We start from the raw sequence: 15124 nt of genomic DNA on the forward strand, positions 1-15124 counted from the left end.
TACACCCTGCAAGCCCAAATGGACACGTCCAGCTTTGCCAGCCCCAGTGGCAGTGGTCCGCTGAGCAAGGAGGTGGAATGTGGGAAAATAACGGAAGATTGGCGAGAAGGATTGTAAACATGCTCAAGTGACTTGCAGCTGAGGTGTCAAAAACCACATATATCATACTAATCGTTGTTTAGTCTTCTGTGCTTGACAAGTAGAACATCTGTGTTTAGATAACACAGATGTTCACATAGGCCTGTGATAGGCTCAGAGGCACCCTATTGAACATGCTTGAGATTCCTGCCCTGCTGTGGGAAAAATCAAAGCACAGTGGTAAACTACACCTGCGTGAATCCCTGATATACAGGTGAAAACAGCAGGTTCGGTGATCCTCTAGCATGGACCGAGCTCCGCGGTGCCTGTGTTCCTGCTTGTGTGTCTCTGCCTGGGTACTGCTTCGGGAATCCCCAGTTGGAGAGGTAATAAAAATAAATTTACTCTTTGCATTTCATCTGTGGTTTTGTGGTTGTTCCTACATCCTGCCTGTGCCGGCTCACACACATATAAAACCAGACGAGATCAATGCTATGACAATTTCAGACACTGCAGAGAGCATAACTGGTAATTTGTAGATCAATTAATTTGAACTGAATGTGTGTGGGGATTCTGGCTTCAACTCTTTTGCCTGTGTATAAGGATCTAGAACCACTTGAAATCACAGAACCAGAAACCTGCAGGTATAGAGATTTAGCCACTCTCTGGATATGATCTTGCCAAACACTGCATTTCCCTCCGCGTAAAGAAGTTTCTCCTGATGCACCCTACTAAGTTACAGTTTGTGGCTTTTACCTATGTTAGTCTTTCTGTCACAACTGAGAAGTTCACCTTGTCATCCTTGTAACTCCCCCTTGAGTTGTTGCAGGCTGTTATTAGATCACCTCTTAGCCTTCTCCTCACCAGACAAAAAAAAGACTAGCCCTATTCTTAGTATCTGTACTCTATACCACTGTTGGCCATATTGGTAGGCCTCTGCTGGACTCTCTCCAGTTTCTTGCAGCCCAACCTGAGCCAGGGTGCTCAAAACTCAACACAGAATTCCAGGTGTGACTATATGAGCGCTGCATACTGGGCAATCTTTACATCCTTCAATCTGCTAGCCATACTACTTTTATGGTTGCCCAGAATAGAGTTTGTCTTATTTATAATAAGAGTGACTGCTGCTTGTTATTCAGTTTGGCATCCATAACTCTCAGGTCTTTTTTATCAAGGCTGACACAATGGATTCTCAGCCTAACTGAAATATGTGGTTATTTTGGCTTAGATACAGAACTTTGTATTTTCCATTCTGAAAATTCTGTATTTCCCTACAAGGTTTCCTTTGCTGTGGTCCTGCATATATGCTACACGCTTTATAGCATGCTTTTTGGTTTCCAGTTGCTGCTCCAAAAAGGCATTGGTCTTCTGTAGGTCTTGCCATATTTGCCGGCCCATTAGAGATGATTTGGATACAATAGGGCATCCAGAATGCCACTAGACAGCAACATATATTTACCTGATTCAGGGCTTTCACTGTACCTTAGAAGATAGGAGCAGGATTAGTCTAACCTAATTCGAGGGGTCTACAATGTAGATGCAGATACATGTAATACGCATGTTTATGCGTGTGCTGATGGTTTTGATTGCAGTTGTATGAGCACAATCCAAGTCAGTACAATGAAGAGAGTCCAAACAGCTACCCAGCTGAGCAAATAAATGAACTGCCTACCAAAACTACTTTCTGGACTCCTTTGTCTCTACTGTTTGGGACTCCTTTAAGTTGAAGCCAGTAAGAATTGAGAACATCCCAAACAGCACTAGACTGTTGTGTTTAGGCAGCTGAACTCAGTGTTAAATATTTACATATTAGGTGTTTAAATTGGAACAAATGAATCCTATATCTAACATAAACCTAAATGTAAATATATGTATAAAACTCCATTTTGAAGCTGAGGTTTTAGTTGATAATTATTGTACATGGCTGTGAGTACTTAAATCAGGCACACAGGTACTGAACAGAGTTTCCATATGTCAATGTCATCAATGGAGATAGATCAGGCAACTTGAGAAATTGATTCAGTCTATCTAATAGAGGTATTTCACACCATTGGAGGAATTATTTCAACATAATATTTGTACTGTACTGTACTATTCAGAAAATACATAGCATGGCTATTCATAGACCTGAAGGCTGTAAAAATAACTCCAGTGTAGGAGAAACTACTTACTCCAAAACTGATTACCAGTTAAGGCTCTGGATTTAGATTTAGGGTACTAAAACCTTTTTCTAGTTTAGCCTTTGGTAAATGATTCTGCTTTAGGGCTTTTGGGGTTTGTTTTTTTGTTTGGTTTTTTTGGTTTGTTTTTCCTCTGTCCTATAAAAATCAGTAGACATCAGCTGGCGTTATTTCATTGTTCAGTGTCTCAGACAAAATCTTGGACATTTTCAGAGGTTCTTACTTCTACTCTGTGTGGAATCACAGAGGAAACAATAGCATCCCTCCTCTTTCTGTGATTGCTTCCACTGGGAGGCTATCTGTAATTTCTAGGTCAAATCTCATGAGACACTGAAGGTAAATAAAGTGGTCGATTTATCTGTGTTGGTATAAATCATGCAACTGACACAACGGTCTACACTTCATCTCTTCCCTATTGATCATATTCTCCAGGATCAACTAAGGTGGTGGATTCCACTCTAAATTCCCACTACAGAAGGTTGAGAAAGGTTTTGTTATTAATTGCACAGGCTGAGGCATTCTTATTTTTGAAGGAACAATCTGAGTTAGCTACAAACAAACCAGACCCAGAACTGTAACTATCTTGCAATTATGCTGTATCTGGGATGCTATGTATCTCAGTAAGCTTTATGTAGATATAAGCCTCTTCAGAGCTATCCATAGAAACCTCTAATGGGGTCTTTCAGGTGTGTTTGGAGGTTTTTTAAATCAGATTGTGGTACTTCGCATTTGCCTCATGGTTCATGGGATATACATGGTATAACTTGTATGTACAAAAAATGTACAGATGTAGAAATTAAAACATGGCAATGTAAATGTCTATCTATAAGCTCATAACCTAACATTTCTTTGTACTGGATGGACAATATGATAGCATGATTCCTCTGGCTTAGTTTAGACCCGTGTCTGCGATGAGATAGGAATGGTAGTGCCTATTTATCTCCATGAAGTATAAAGTAAAAAGCATGCTTACATTTCTACAATGAAAAATTCTGAATTGAGTAGGTGAATATCACACAATTAATTTCTAGAAACCCAGCAACAAAGCATCTGAACTTTTACAGTGTCTTGAGTGGTGGTGTAACATATTGCTATGAATTTAAGCCTGTCTGTTTAGGTTTCATTGTATTAATTTATTGCAGGTGGATAAGGTTCATCTTTCCCCTACAGAATGGGTGGAAGGAATGAAACCAGTGTCACGTATTTCATTCTCCTGGGTTTTCCCACCACTGCTGAACTGCAGCGGCTCCTCTTCTCTGCTTTACTTCTGGCTTACTTATTAACTGTGTTGGAAAATTTTCTTATCATTCTCATCATCCGGACTAACCACAGTCTGCAAAAACCCATGTATTTCTTCCTAGGAAATCTGTCTTTCTTAGAGATTTGGTATGTTTCTGTCACTGAGCCAAAGATGCTCATAGATTTCCTCTCTCAAGACAAACATATCTCATTCCAGGGGTGCATGACACAGCTGTATTTCTTTGTGACTTTTGTTTGTACTGAGTATATTCTGTTAGCTGTTATGGCCTATGATCGTTTCTTGGCCATATGCAAACCTCTCCAATATTCACTCATCATGAATCATCAGTTCTGTGCTCAGCTGACAGCTGGCTGTTGGATGTGTGGTTTGATCACTTCTTCCATCAAACTGAGCTTTATAGCCCAGCTCTCATTCTGTGATGTAGACAAAATCAATCACTATTTCTGTGATATTTCACCCCTACTGAATATCTCCTGCAGCGATTCCTCTTCAGCTGAGCTAGTGGACTTCATCTTGGCTCTGATCGTCATCATGGTGCCTCTATTTACTGTGGTCACCTCCTATATTTGCATCATATTCACTGTGTTGAAGATCCCTTCTTCTCAGAGGAGGCAAAAGGCCTTTTCCACCTGCAGCTCCCACTTGACTGTAGTGATATTGTTCTACTCCACCACTCTTTTCACTTATTCCCACCCTAAAGTCATGTATACCTATAGTGCTAACAAGTTGGTATCAGTCTTGTACACCGTAGTTGTGCCACTTCTGAATCCTCTCATATATTGTCTTAGAAACAAAGAAGTCAGGTTTGCCCTGAGGAAGACCTTTACTTGCACAAGACACACCTAAGAAGGGGCTTTGCTCATGAAGATCAGTTGGCAGTGCTGATGAACTAAAGTCAGGGGGTCCAGACCTTAATCCATGCCAAAGTGAAACTCTCCTATTCATGCACCCAGTAACCATATTTATTGAACTAGACCCTGATGAATCTAAATTTAATCTATGGTTTTGGGTTGGGAGGGGTTTTTTTGCTCGTTTTCTCCCTATTATACTATGCTGCCTACCTTAAAAGTCTTCAGCTGAATGACTGCTCCAGTTTTAAAGAAAGGTTTGGCAATGCTAGAAACTGAACCCCAGATTTTGTTTGCCCTAGATAGATTACTAAGTCCAGAAAACATTGGGTGGGACTGTAAAAGGCATGTAAAATGCAGATATCTAGATCTCATTTATTTACCCTGAGATTCTGTTATTGTCCCTGGAAAGAAATAGGCAGTGGAAAAGGAAGAGTGGTCTTAAGTTTCTTAGATACCTGATTTAGGACAAAATGACACATCCTCTGAAGGAGGCAACTTTTCTAATATAGCAAAAGAGGGAGTATAATGTGAGTAGCTTATGCTGTGGTATAATTACAGTCACTTGGACTCAGTCTCTGGTTCACACCAGGGCCCTGGTACCCTCAGTAACCTTATTGTACCCAGGACACACCAAATAATTCACGCCAAGAAGACATTCAGACACAACTGACAGGATAGATCACTTCAATGTTTCCTTCAGGCTGCATGAGCCTTGGATCCAACAGTATTCCAGCAGAAGTCATGACCTTAAACTCTGATTCACAGACTACAGTCCAAGTCTTCCCATTGAATATGAAGAAGTCTAGAGACACAGCTGATGCATCTGAGTTGAAGACTGATTATCTGTGAGAAAATCTGATTATCAGCTAGAAGTGTCTCTAGGTAAAAAGGTGCCTCTAAGAAATCTACTCCATGCTCAGAATATCACAGTGATTCAAAATGTTTAATACTCTGTAACAAACAAATAAAAAAAGACAAAAAAACCCTGTCAGCTGAGTGCATATCTATATGACCATGTTAAACGTGGGTTTGAGTTTATAATTGAGACCATGGTTTCTGGTATTCTATGCTCTGTATGAGCAGACAGCCTTTTCAGATTTTGCAGTTAATGAATCACCTAGCTTTCCAGGGAGGAAACCTTAAGACACTTGCTGGAAGAACTTGTTCTGTGGATACTGTTGCCATGGATACAACTGATCCAAACAAGACATTTTGAGGACTTGAGTACAATTTTAAGGAGAGGTGTCAGGAACAGCTTCAGGTTAACCACACTGGGAAGCTATCACCAGAAATGTAAGGTGCTGGCTGTATTCCAGGTATTAGCAGAAAATCTGCTATGAGAAAATAGCTAACTGATACAATATGAATATACAATTCAGTATGAACCATGGCATGCAAAAGGAGCCAAACAAAAAAAAATTCAGTAGTTCTTCAGTTTTACATTTCAAATCAAGAGCCACAGAGATAGTTAGGTATATAAGGATGGATTCCTCCAAAACTACTTAAAAATTAGACATCTAAGTCTAATGTCTAATTAGACATCTAAGCAAACTACCCTAGGATCCTTTACTCTTCAAAGACATGGATTACCACCCCCAGAGAATATTTATTCTATTTATCTTTAACATATGCCTTTAACATATAGATATGAATCCTTCTCCAAAGGTGCCTATTTCTCTCAGAGATTTTAAAGATAGCCTCTAATGCCTAGATCAGACTTGTGTGTTAGTTGTGGTTTAACCCCAGCAGGCAGCTAAGCCCCAAACTGCTGCTCGCTCACTCCCCCTCAGTGGGATGGGGGAGAGAATTAGAAGGATAAAAGTTATAAAACTCGTGGGTTGGGATAAAGACAGTTTAATAGGTAAAGCAAACACAGTGCGCACAAGCAGAGCAAAATAAGGAATCCATTCACTACTTCTGATCGGCAGGCAAATGTTTACCCATCTCCAGGAAAGCATAGCTTCATCATGTGAAATGGTTACTTGGGAAGACAAATGCCATAACTCTGAGTGTCCCCCTTTCCTTCTTTCCCCTAGCTTTTATTGCTGAGCAAGAATGGGATGGTAAGGTATGGGATCCCCCGAAGGGAGAGGGGGATAATATTAGGCTTGCCCGAGGGAAGCTGAGGGATGACGTGCCACAGTTAGAGGGAGAGGGTGCCAGCGACGGCACTCAGCCTGTGTCTCTGAGATGTGCGGGGTACCCTGGGGCACAGCTGAAGTCGAACAGAGTGAGCTAGGGGATACTGAGGCAATAGGAGCCAAGAGGGAAATGCCAGTGAAACCCCTCAAAGCACATAAGGGCTGTTCCTCTATGAAGGAAACAAGGACGATAGCCCAGCTGAAGTGCCTCTACACCAATGCACGCAGCATGAGCAACAAGAAGGAGGAGTTGGAAGCCATTGTACATCAGGAAAACTATGATATGGTTGCCATCACGGAAACATGGTGGGATGTATCACACAACTGGAGTGTGGCGATGGATGGCTATAAACCCTTCAGGAGGGATAGGCGAGGCAGGAGAGGTGGTAGCGTAGCCCTATACATTAGGGAGTGTCTGGATAGCTTAGAGCTCGATGATGGTGACGATAGGGTGGAGTGTCTATGGGTAAGAATCAGGGGGAAGGCCAACAAGGCAGATATTGTGATGGGAGTCTGGTAACAGACCACCCAACCAGGATGAGGAGACTGACGAACTATTCTATAAGCAGCTGGGAGAAGCATCACGATCGCGAGCCCTTGTTCTTGTGGGGGAATTCAACCTACCAGATGTCTGCTGGAAATACAATACAGCAGAGAGGAAACAGTCTAGGAGGTTCCTGGAGCATGTGGCAGATAACTTCCTGACACAGCTGGTGAGTGAGCCAACTAGGGAAGGTGCCCCGCTGGACCTCTTGTTCACGAACAGAGAAGGACTTGTGAACCATGTGATGGTTGGAGGCCGTCTTGGGCATAGTGATCATGGAATTATAGGTTTTTTGATTCTTGGAGAAGTGAGGAGGGGGGTCAGCAGAACTGCCACCTTAGACTTCTGGAGGGCAGTCTTCGGCCTGTTTAGGAGACTGGTCGACAGAGTCCCCTGGGAGGCAGCCCTAAAGGGCAAAGGAGTCCAGGAAGGCTGGACATTCTTTAAAGAGGAAGTCCTAAAGGCACAAGAGCAGGCTGTCCCCAGGTGCCGAAAGACGAGCTGGCAGGGAAGACCAGCCTGGCTGAATAGAGAGCTCTAGCTCAAACTCAGGAAAAAGAGGAGAGTCTATGACCTCTGGAAGAAGGGGCAGGCAACTCAGGAGGACTACAAAGGAGTAGCAAGGCTGTGCAGGGAGAAAATTAGAAGGGCCAAAGCTGAGCTAGAGCTCAATCTGGCTGCTGCTGTAAAAGACAACAAAAAACACTTCTTCAAATGCATTAGCAGCAAAAGGAGAGCTAAGGAGAATGTCCAGCCCCTAGTAGACGGGGGAGGGAACACAGTGACCAAGGATGAGGAAAAGGCTGAGGTACTTAATGCCTTCTTTGCCTCAGTCTTTAATAGCAGGGCCAATTGTTCTCTGGGTACCCAACCACTCAAGTCGAAAGATAGGGATGGGGACCAGAATAGAGCCCCCATAATCCAGGGGGAAATGGTTAGTGACCTGCTGCACCACTTAGACACTCACAAGTCTATGAGGCCTGATGAGATCCACCCGAGAGTACTGAAGGAACTGGCAGAAGTGCTCACCAAGCCCCTTTCCATCATTTACCAGCAGTCCTGGCTAACTGGGGAGGTCCCAGCTGACTGGAGATTAGTGAATGTGACTCCCATCTTCAAGAAGGGCCAGAAGGAGGACCCGGGGAACTACAGGCCTGTCAGCCTGACCTCGGTACCGGGGAAGCTGATGGAGCAGATCATCCTGAGTGCTATCACATGGCATGTAGAGAATAACCAAGGGATCAAGCCCAGCCAACACGGGTTCAGGAAAGGCAGGTCCTACTTGAGCAACCTGATCTCCTTCTACGACCAGGTGACGTGCCTAGTGGATGAGGGAAAGGCTGTGGATGTTGTCTATCTAGACTTCAGTAAAGCTTTTGACACTGTCTCCCACAGCATTCTCCTGGAGAAACTGGCTGCTCATGGCTTGGACGGGTGTACTCTTTGCTGGGTAAAGAACTGGCTGGATGGCCGGGCCCAAAGAGTGGTGGTGAATGGAGTTTACTCCAGTTGGCGGCCAGTCACAAGTGGTGTTCCCCAGGGCTCTGTGTTGGGGCCAGTTCTGTTTAATATCTTTATGAATTATCTGGATGAAGGGATCGACTGCATCCTCAGTGAGTTTGCAGATGACACCAAGTTGTGTGGGAGTGTTGATCTGCTTGAGGGGAGGAAGGCTCTGCAGAGGGACCTGGACAGGCTGGATCGATGGGCCCAGGTCAATTGTATGGGTTTCAACAAGGCTAAGTGCAAGGTCATGCACTTGGGCCACAGCAACCCCATGCAACGCTACAGGCTTGGGGAAGAGTGGCTGCAAACCTGCCCAGTAGAAAAGGACCTGGGGGTGCTGGTTGACAGCACCTAAATATGAGCCAGCAGTGTGCCCAGGTGGCCAAGAAAGCCAATGGCATCCTGGGTTGTATCAAAAATAGTGTGGCCAGCAGGACTAGGGAAGTGATCGTGCCCCTGTACTCGGCACTGGTGAGGCCACACCTCGAATACTGTGTTCAGTTTTGGGCTCCTCACTACAAGAGAGACATTGAGGTGGTGGAGCGTGTCCAGAGAAGGGCAACGAAGGTGGTGAAGGGTCTGGAGCAGAAGTCTTATGAGGAGTGGCTGAGGGAACTAGGGTTGTGTAGCCTGGAGAAAAGGAGGCTGAGGGGAGACCTTATTGCTCTCTACAGCTTCCTGAAAGGAGGCTGTAGAGAGGTGGGGGTCGGTCTCTTCTCCCAGGTAACAAGTGATAGGATGAGAGGAAATGGCCTCAAGTTGCGCCAGGGGAGGTTTAGACTGGATAGTAGGAAATTTTACTTTACTGAAAGGGCTATCAAGCATTGGAACAGGCTGCCCAGGGAAGTGGTTGAGTCGCCATCCCTGGAGGTATTTAAAGGACGTTTGGATGAGGTGCTTAGGGACATGGTATAGTGGTGGTCTTGGTAGTGTTAGGTTTACGGTTGGGCTCAATGATCTTAAAGGTCTTTTCCAACCTATACGATTCTGTGATTCTGGGATATCCCTTTGGTCAACTGGGATCAGCTATCCCAGCTGTATCACCTCCCAATTTCTTGTGCACCTCCAGCCTACTCACTGCAGGGGCAGTGTGAGAAGCAGAAAAGGCCTTGACGCTGTGCAAGCACTGTCCAGCAACAACTAAAACATCTTTGTATTATCAACACTGTTTTCAGCGCGAATCCAAAACACAGCCCCATACAAGGTTCTATGAAGAAATTTAGCTCTATCCCAGACAAAATCTGTACAGTGTGAAGCCCACTTTTCTTATACTGTATATTAAAGATTAGCATTTATACACCAATGATCACCTAACCTATTTCTCCCTTTATTTCAGCTTTTCATATATAAAGTGAAAACCATAGCATTTCAGTACTCCTTAGTGAGCTTTCCACTGAAATATTAAATTTTGCAAGGTGTGTAGCTCCTCTGATACCATGATTTGGATACACACATTGATGGGTTTTAAAGCATTGATCTGAAGGCGATTGCTTTGAAATTATGTCAAGAAAATCTTTCAGATATACTGTGAAGAGGATTATCATCCTAGTATGGGGAAGTAGTTTGTCTTCCCAAGTAACCATTACGCATGATGGAGCCCTGCTTTCCTGGAGATGGCTGAACACCTGCCTGCCCATGGGAAGTAGGGAATGAATTCCTTGCTTTGCTTTGCTTGCATGCGTGGCTTTTGCTTTCCCTATTAAACTGTCTTTATCTCAACCCACGAGTTTTCTCACTTTTACTCTTCTGATTCTATCCCCCATCCCACTGGGGGCAGGGAGTGAGCGAGTGGCTGTGTGGTGCTCAGTTGCTGGCTGGGGTTAAACCACGACAGAATGCAAGTTCTCTCTTGCATCTAAAAGTTTATTTCTGGACGCTTTCCTAATGAATACTTTTGTAGATTCAAGGTTAAGTGCCTTTAGAGTATTGTCAATAAATCACCTCCCACAAGTAATGTAAATAAGACTGGGAGTCCAATCTTAGCTCTTGAGAAACTTACCATCTCTCTTAATCTCATCGTCTGCCTCTGAAAGATGGTGAGAATGTATGCAAAAGTAAAATAGTGTGGTTGTAGAAGGTATTGATCTATTGTGAGTCACAAAATTTGGGAAGCTTTTATATCAAGAAGAGAAACAACTATTTCATGCAGATTTATTTAAAATCACCCTTCAAAACAAAGTGAATTTAATATAGTCTACTGTAACTAAATGTGATGCTCCTGTGCCAAAAAGAATGCAAGTTTGCTTGTTGAAAAATAATGGCATGTCCTAGGGTGTCTGAGATACCCACATAGGAGTTGTGAGATTTTTTTTTTCTTCCTGGAGTGGTTGCTGGAATCCAGGCCAGTTTTCCCTTAGAGGCTGGACCCTCAGTTTCAGCCATCTGAATCACATGTCTAAGTTTTAGGAGGCGAGTACTCTCTCCCTGACAGTGAGAGAAGAGAGCACATTTAGTGAAAACTTGGTTTTGTTTAGGGAAGGGAAGCACACTGTTTGGGAAAAAGGCACTGGTATCTCTTCTGTTTTGGTGTTCTGGAAGGAAGGAGATTCTAATAGTTAATAGGATTTTGATTAGAACCACAGTATTTTGCTTATTGGAAAGAAATCTAAAAGGGCCAGGAAGAGTTCTATGTAAGAAACAGTGAAAAAAGTAGGGATAAAAGAAACACAGAGGCAGCATTACAGCTTATCTTTATTGTTTGAGTTTTCTTCTTGGTTTCTCTTCTTTTGCAAGGAAAGACAAAGGGCACAAGGGAAAAATAGCTCATTTCAGGTTCAGATGTCTGCTGTGAAGATCTAAGACTCTAGAAGCTGAATCCCTAGTGTTTTTATGCACAGCTATTAAAGTATATATGAGCAACATGCTAAGGAGAATGCCCTCATAACCAGAGAGATGAAAGGCCAGTGATCTATTGATTGCCAAGAGACTATTGAAAAATCATTTGAGTAGAAAAAGTGCTCAACGTTTTTTGCAATGTGTTCAAGAAATCTGAATTCCAAAAAACATGCCTGGCTTTAATCATGATATTAGAAGGTATGTGTATTGTGGTTTGTGAAGTCTGAGCTTTGCTTTGCTAAGTTTAGTGATAGAACTGGATTAAAAATGGTTGTGTCTTTATTTTGATTCCATAGTTCTAAGAGTAAACAGGGCTTATGAATGCGGTCAGTTCTTCTGGAAAATAAGTCCATTAACAAGAAGCCAGTATTTAATGGGTCTACATTAGTCATCCTAGACTTTCTGTTTGATCAACAGAGACAGACATTTCCAGAGACTTCTTCAGATCTCAGGTGAATCAAAAATCTTCCTAAAGTTCCCCTCTCACTGGCTATAAAAGCATCTCCAGCAGTTTCATTCTTAGCTTAGGTTTCTGTTAGCTCATTTAAAAAAACCATTTACTTAAAGCAGTAGTAATTGTTATTTCAACAAAATTATTTTTAATAAGATAGAGGATATTTTTCCATTGAAAAGATGTTTTATTATTATGAAAATTTTTCATAAGTTTGTATCTGTTACATTTAAATCATTGATGGTTACACATAAAACCAGAATAAAAGTAAAGATTTAAAAATAAGGACAATTAGGTCACACAAGACTTCACATCCATGAAATGGTTGACCATACTGACATACAATTTTGCAATTTTCCTTTATGTTGTTATCGATAAAGGTATCTCTTTTTTCTTCTCTTTTTCTTGCTAGCTTGATTCCTTTTCTAATGAAGATAGATACCTCTAAGGGACTGTTTTTTCCCCCATGTTTTAAACAGGTATGTTAGGACTAGAAGAATCACACTGTGGATGCTGCTATTTCTCTCTTTTGACAATAAAGGAAGCTTTGAAAATGGAAGATGCTATAGACAACAGGCTTAGACTTGATGCTCAACCTTGACTGTCTAAACTTAGGTTGTCTGTACACAAAAATCCCAAAGGAAACTAGCCAAAATATTTGATGAGTAAGGTTATGCAGAGTAGTTCTTTCTCCAAAGTTATTTCCTTTTCTAAGATACATGAACAAAAAAAGAACAAAGAAGAAGTAAATAGGGCTTCTGAGGGTACCCAGAGCTGAGGGTACATTTCAAGGATTACAAAGAGATGGCTGAAGTAATGTATTAAAAATGAATTCAGTGTTTTAAAAAGATTAGGTACATGAGCGTTATGAAAATGTATCTAATGGAAATGACAACAGTAACTGGATGGGGATTCATATCACTCAGCTTTATGCATCTATATACATCTTTATACATACAGAATAGATAGTTATGACTGGACTTCCCTTTAGGTCAATGGAGAGAAACAGAAAATCCTACAACATGATTCACACCTTCTATGGTAAATATTCTAAAGTGTGAGTGTTTATTTCTATCCACAGAATTTAAAGGTAATCTAAATTATTAGTTCTAATATAAGCATCAATCCAGTGTATATATCCAAGCCTGAGGAAAACAAAATGACTACACATAATTGAAAAGGAGTCGCTTGAAATATTCTGTTAATTAATATTATTTTGAACGTCCTCTGTGAAGTAAACATTTTAATAGAGCAAATTTATTTAGGAAATTTCAACATTTGAGGGTTTTGTTCCAAGTACTTTTAACAAAGAAAAAAACTCAGTTTCTCACGTAAAGAAGTGTTTTCTTTTTTCTTAATAATAGGCTTCTTTTTTACAGTTACCCACACTGTTTTTCATGCATTTCTTGGCTCATATATTTTTTAAATTGTTTTGCATTAAATGAAGAGGCATATTCATCTGTCCTTTTGTTGAGGGAGGGCGGTGTTTTGTGGGTTAGCTGCAATCTTAGGGTGAGATTTTCCTGCCCAGTTACATCTGAAATAGTTGTTTAGACTAACTCTAGAATGAAATGCTAGAATGCCTGTTTCTTGATTGATTGTAAAGTAGACCTTTAAACTAGGTTGGATGAGCTGCATGCAGAGTATTTCTTTACACTGAAGAGAGTATAACAGGGTAATTGGTTCATCTGTAAATGAATATATTAGAAAAATCTTCAGATATGATAGATGCATCCATTTGCCACTGTTTTCCATCTGTCTCTCTATTTTTCATATTTCTTATGTCTCGTATATCTTATTGTTTATCTTATTCTCCTAATTGCTTCTCCAGGCAAAGTGTCTGAAGTCTGCTGGATCCTAATTTCTTATCTGAACATCATCTGAAAGGAAACATGGAAAACGACACCAAGGTAACTGAGTTCATTTTGGTTGGGTTCAAATCTCATCCAGGATTGCAACTCCTTCTCTCTGTTCTCTTCTCAACAATGTATATTGTCACTGTGGTAGGAAATACCTGCATGATCCTCATCATCAGAATGGACTCCAAGCTGCACACTCCCATGTACTTTTTCCTAGAGAACTTGTCCATCTTGGACATCTGCTATTCCTCTGTCATCACTCCCAAAGCAGCACTGACACTCTCACTGGGCAGAAGAACCATTTCCTACAATGGCTGTGCATCTCAAATGTTCTTCTTCTCTCTCTTTGGAACTACAGAAGCCTTCTTCCTTGCTGTGATGGCTTATGATCGCTTCACTGCCATCTGCAATCCACTGCTGTACAAAATTGTTATGAATAAAAGACTTTGTGTTTTCATGGTGGTGGGCTCTTATCTGTCAGGCTGCATCAATTCCACCATCCAGACAGGCTTTACATTCAGTTTGTCCTTTTGTGGGCCCAAGGAAATAAACCACTTCTTCTGTGATGTTCCTGCAGTGATGCATGCCTCCTGCTCAGACACACTTGTCAATGAAAAAGTAATGCTGGCTCTATGTGGATCAATTATTGTGAGCACTGCCTTGGTGGTTTTTATCTCCTATGGTTATATAATCATCACTATTGTCCAAATGCCGTCAGCTGAGAGCAGGCGCAAGGCCTTCTCCACTTGCTCTTCTCACATGCTGGCTGTTAGCTTGTTCTTTGGGACTGTTTTCTTCACGTATGCTCAGCCTGGGGCCACATCTTCACCTGACAAAAGCAACACCATCTCTATCCTCTATACTATTGTTATTCCCATGCTAAACCCTTTCATCTACACCCTTCGAAACAAGGAGGTAAAAGGGTCTCTGAAAAAACAGTTAAAAAGGAAAAGGTTTTTTTAGTACCTTTACTAAGGATGATAATCACCACAGTGTCCAATTCGCTACAGACAGATGTTTAGAATGTAAAGCAAGGGACATCAAGGGACATCAGGGCTTGCTTTCAAGAGTCTTTTGTGATTATAGATGGTCAGTGTCATGGACGAAAGCAGGAGGTATAAAAAGAAATCTAGGAGAATTAGATCAGATGAAGGTGTGGATTCATTTAACCAGATTTAGACATTTACAATCCATCTGAGCTGTAATATAGAGTCCTTTTATAACCATTCAGAAGGCACAAACATTTTAAAGCCATAATTAATCCAATTGTGTAATAGACATCTAAAATAGGACATAAAACTAGGACTCTGGCAGTGCCTTATTTCTATGCATTGGAACACAGCCAGTTCAGGCGGAGACATTCTCACTGTAAACACCCAAAGATAAATTAGGCCAATCAAGAGTGAACTGAATGATTT

General features: G+C 41.6%; 2 protein-coding genes across 2 annotated transcripts; both read left to right on the forward strand.

Annotated features, from left to right (window-relative positions):
• The first annotated feature begins 3429 nt into the window (after positions 1 to 3429).
• LOC142419909 (olfactory receptor 6Y1-like) lies at positions 3430 to 4365 on the forward strand. Its single transcript, XM_075523336.1, has one exon. It carries the CDS (start codon positions 3430 to 3432, stop codon positions 4363 to 4365), a length of 936 nt encoding a protein of 311 aa, XP_075379451.1.
• Positions 4366 to 13733: 9368 nt separating this feature from the next.
• Positions 13734 to 14669, forward strand: LOC142419746 (olfactory receptor OR9H1-like). The gene has a single exon (XM_075523007.1). The coding sequence runs from the start codon at positions 13740 to 13742 to the stop codon at positions 14667 to 14669; it is 930 nt and encodes a 309-aa protein (XP_075379122.1). The 5' UTR covers positions 13734 to 13739.
• The last annotated feature ends 455 nt before the right edge of the window (positions 14670 to 15124 follow it).

The sequence above is a fragment of the Mycteria americana genome, chromosome 22 (assembly GCF_035582795.1).
Source record: "Mycteria americana isolate JAX WOST 10 ecotype Jacksonville Zoo and Gardens chromosome 22, USCA_MyAme_1.0, whole genome shotgun sequence".
Lineage (NCBI taxonomy): Eukaryota > Metazoa > Chordata > Aves > Ciconiiformes > Ciconiidae > Mycteria > Mycteria americana.

What these genes read in the sequence shown, in the direction of transcription:
- LOC142419746 (XM_075523007.1), top strand. Translation starts at nt 13,740, where the DNA reads ATGGAAAACGACACCAAGGTAACTGAGTTCATTTTGGTTGGGTTCAAA.
- LOC142419909 (XM_075523336.1), top strand. Translation starts at nt 3,430, where the DNA reads ATGGGTGGAAGGAATGAAACCAGTGTCACGTATTTCATTCTCCTGGGT.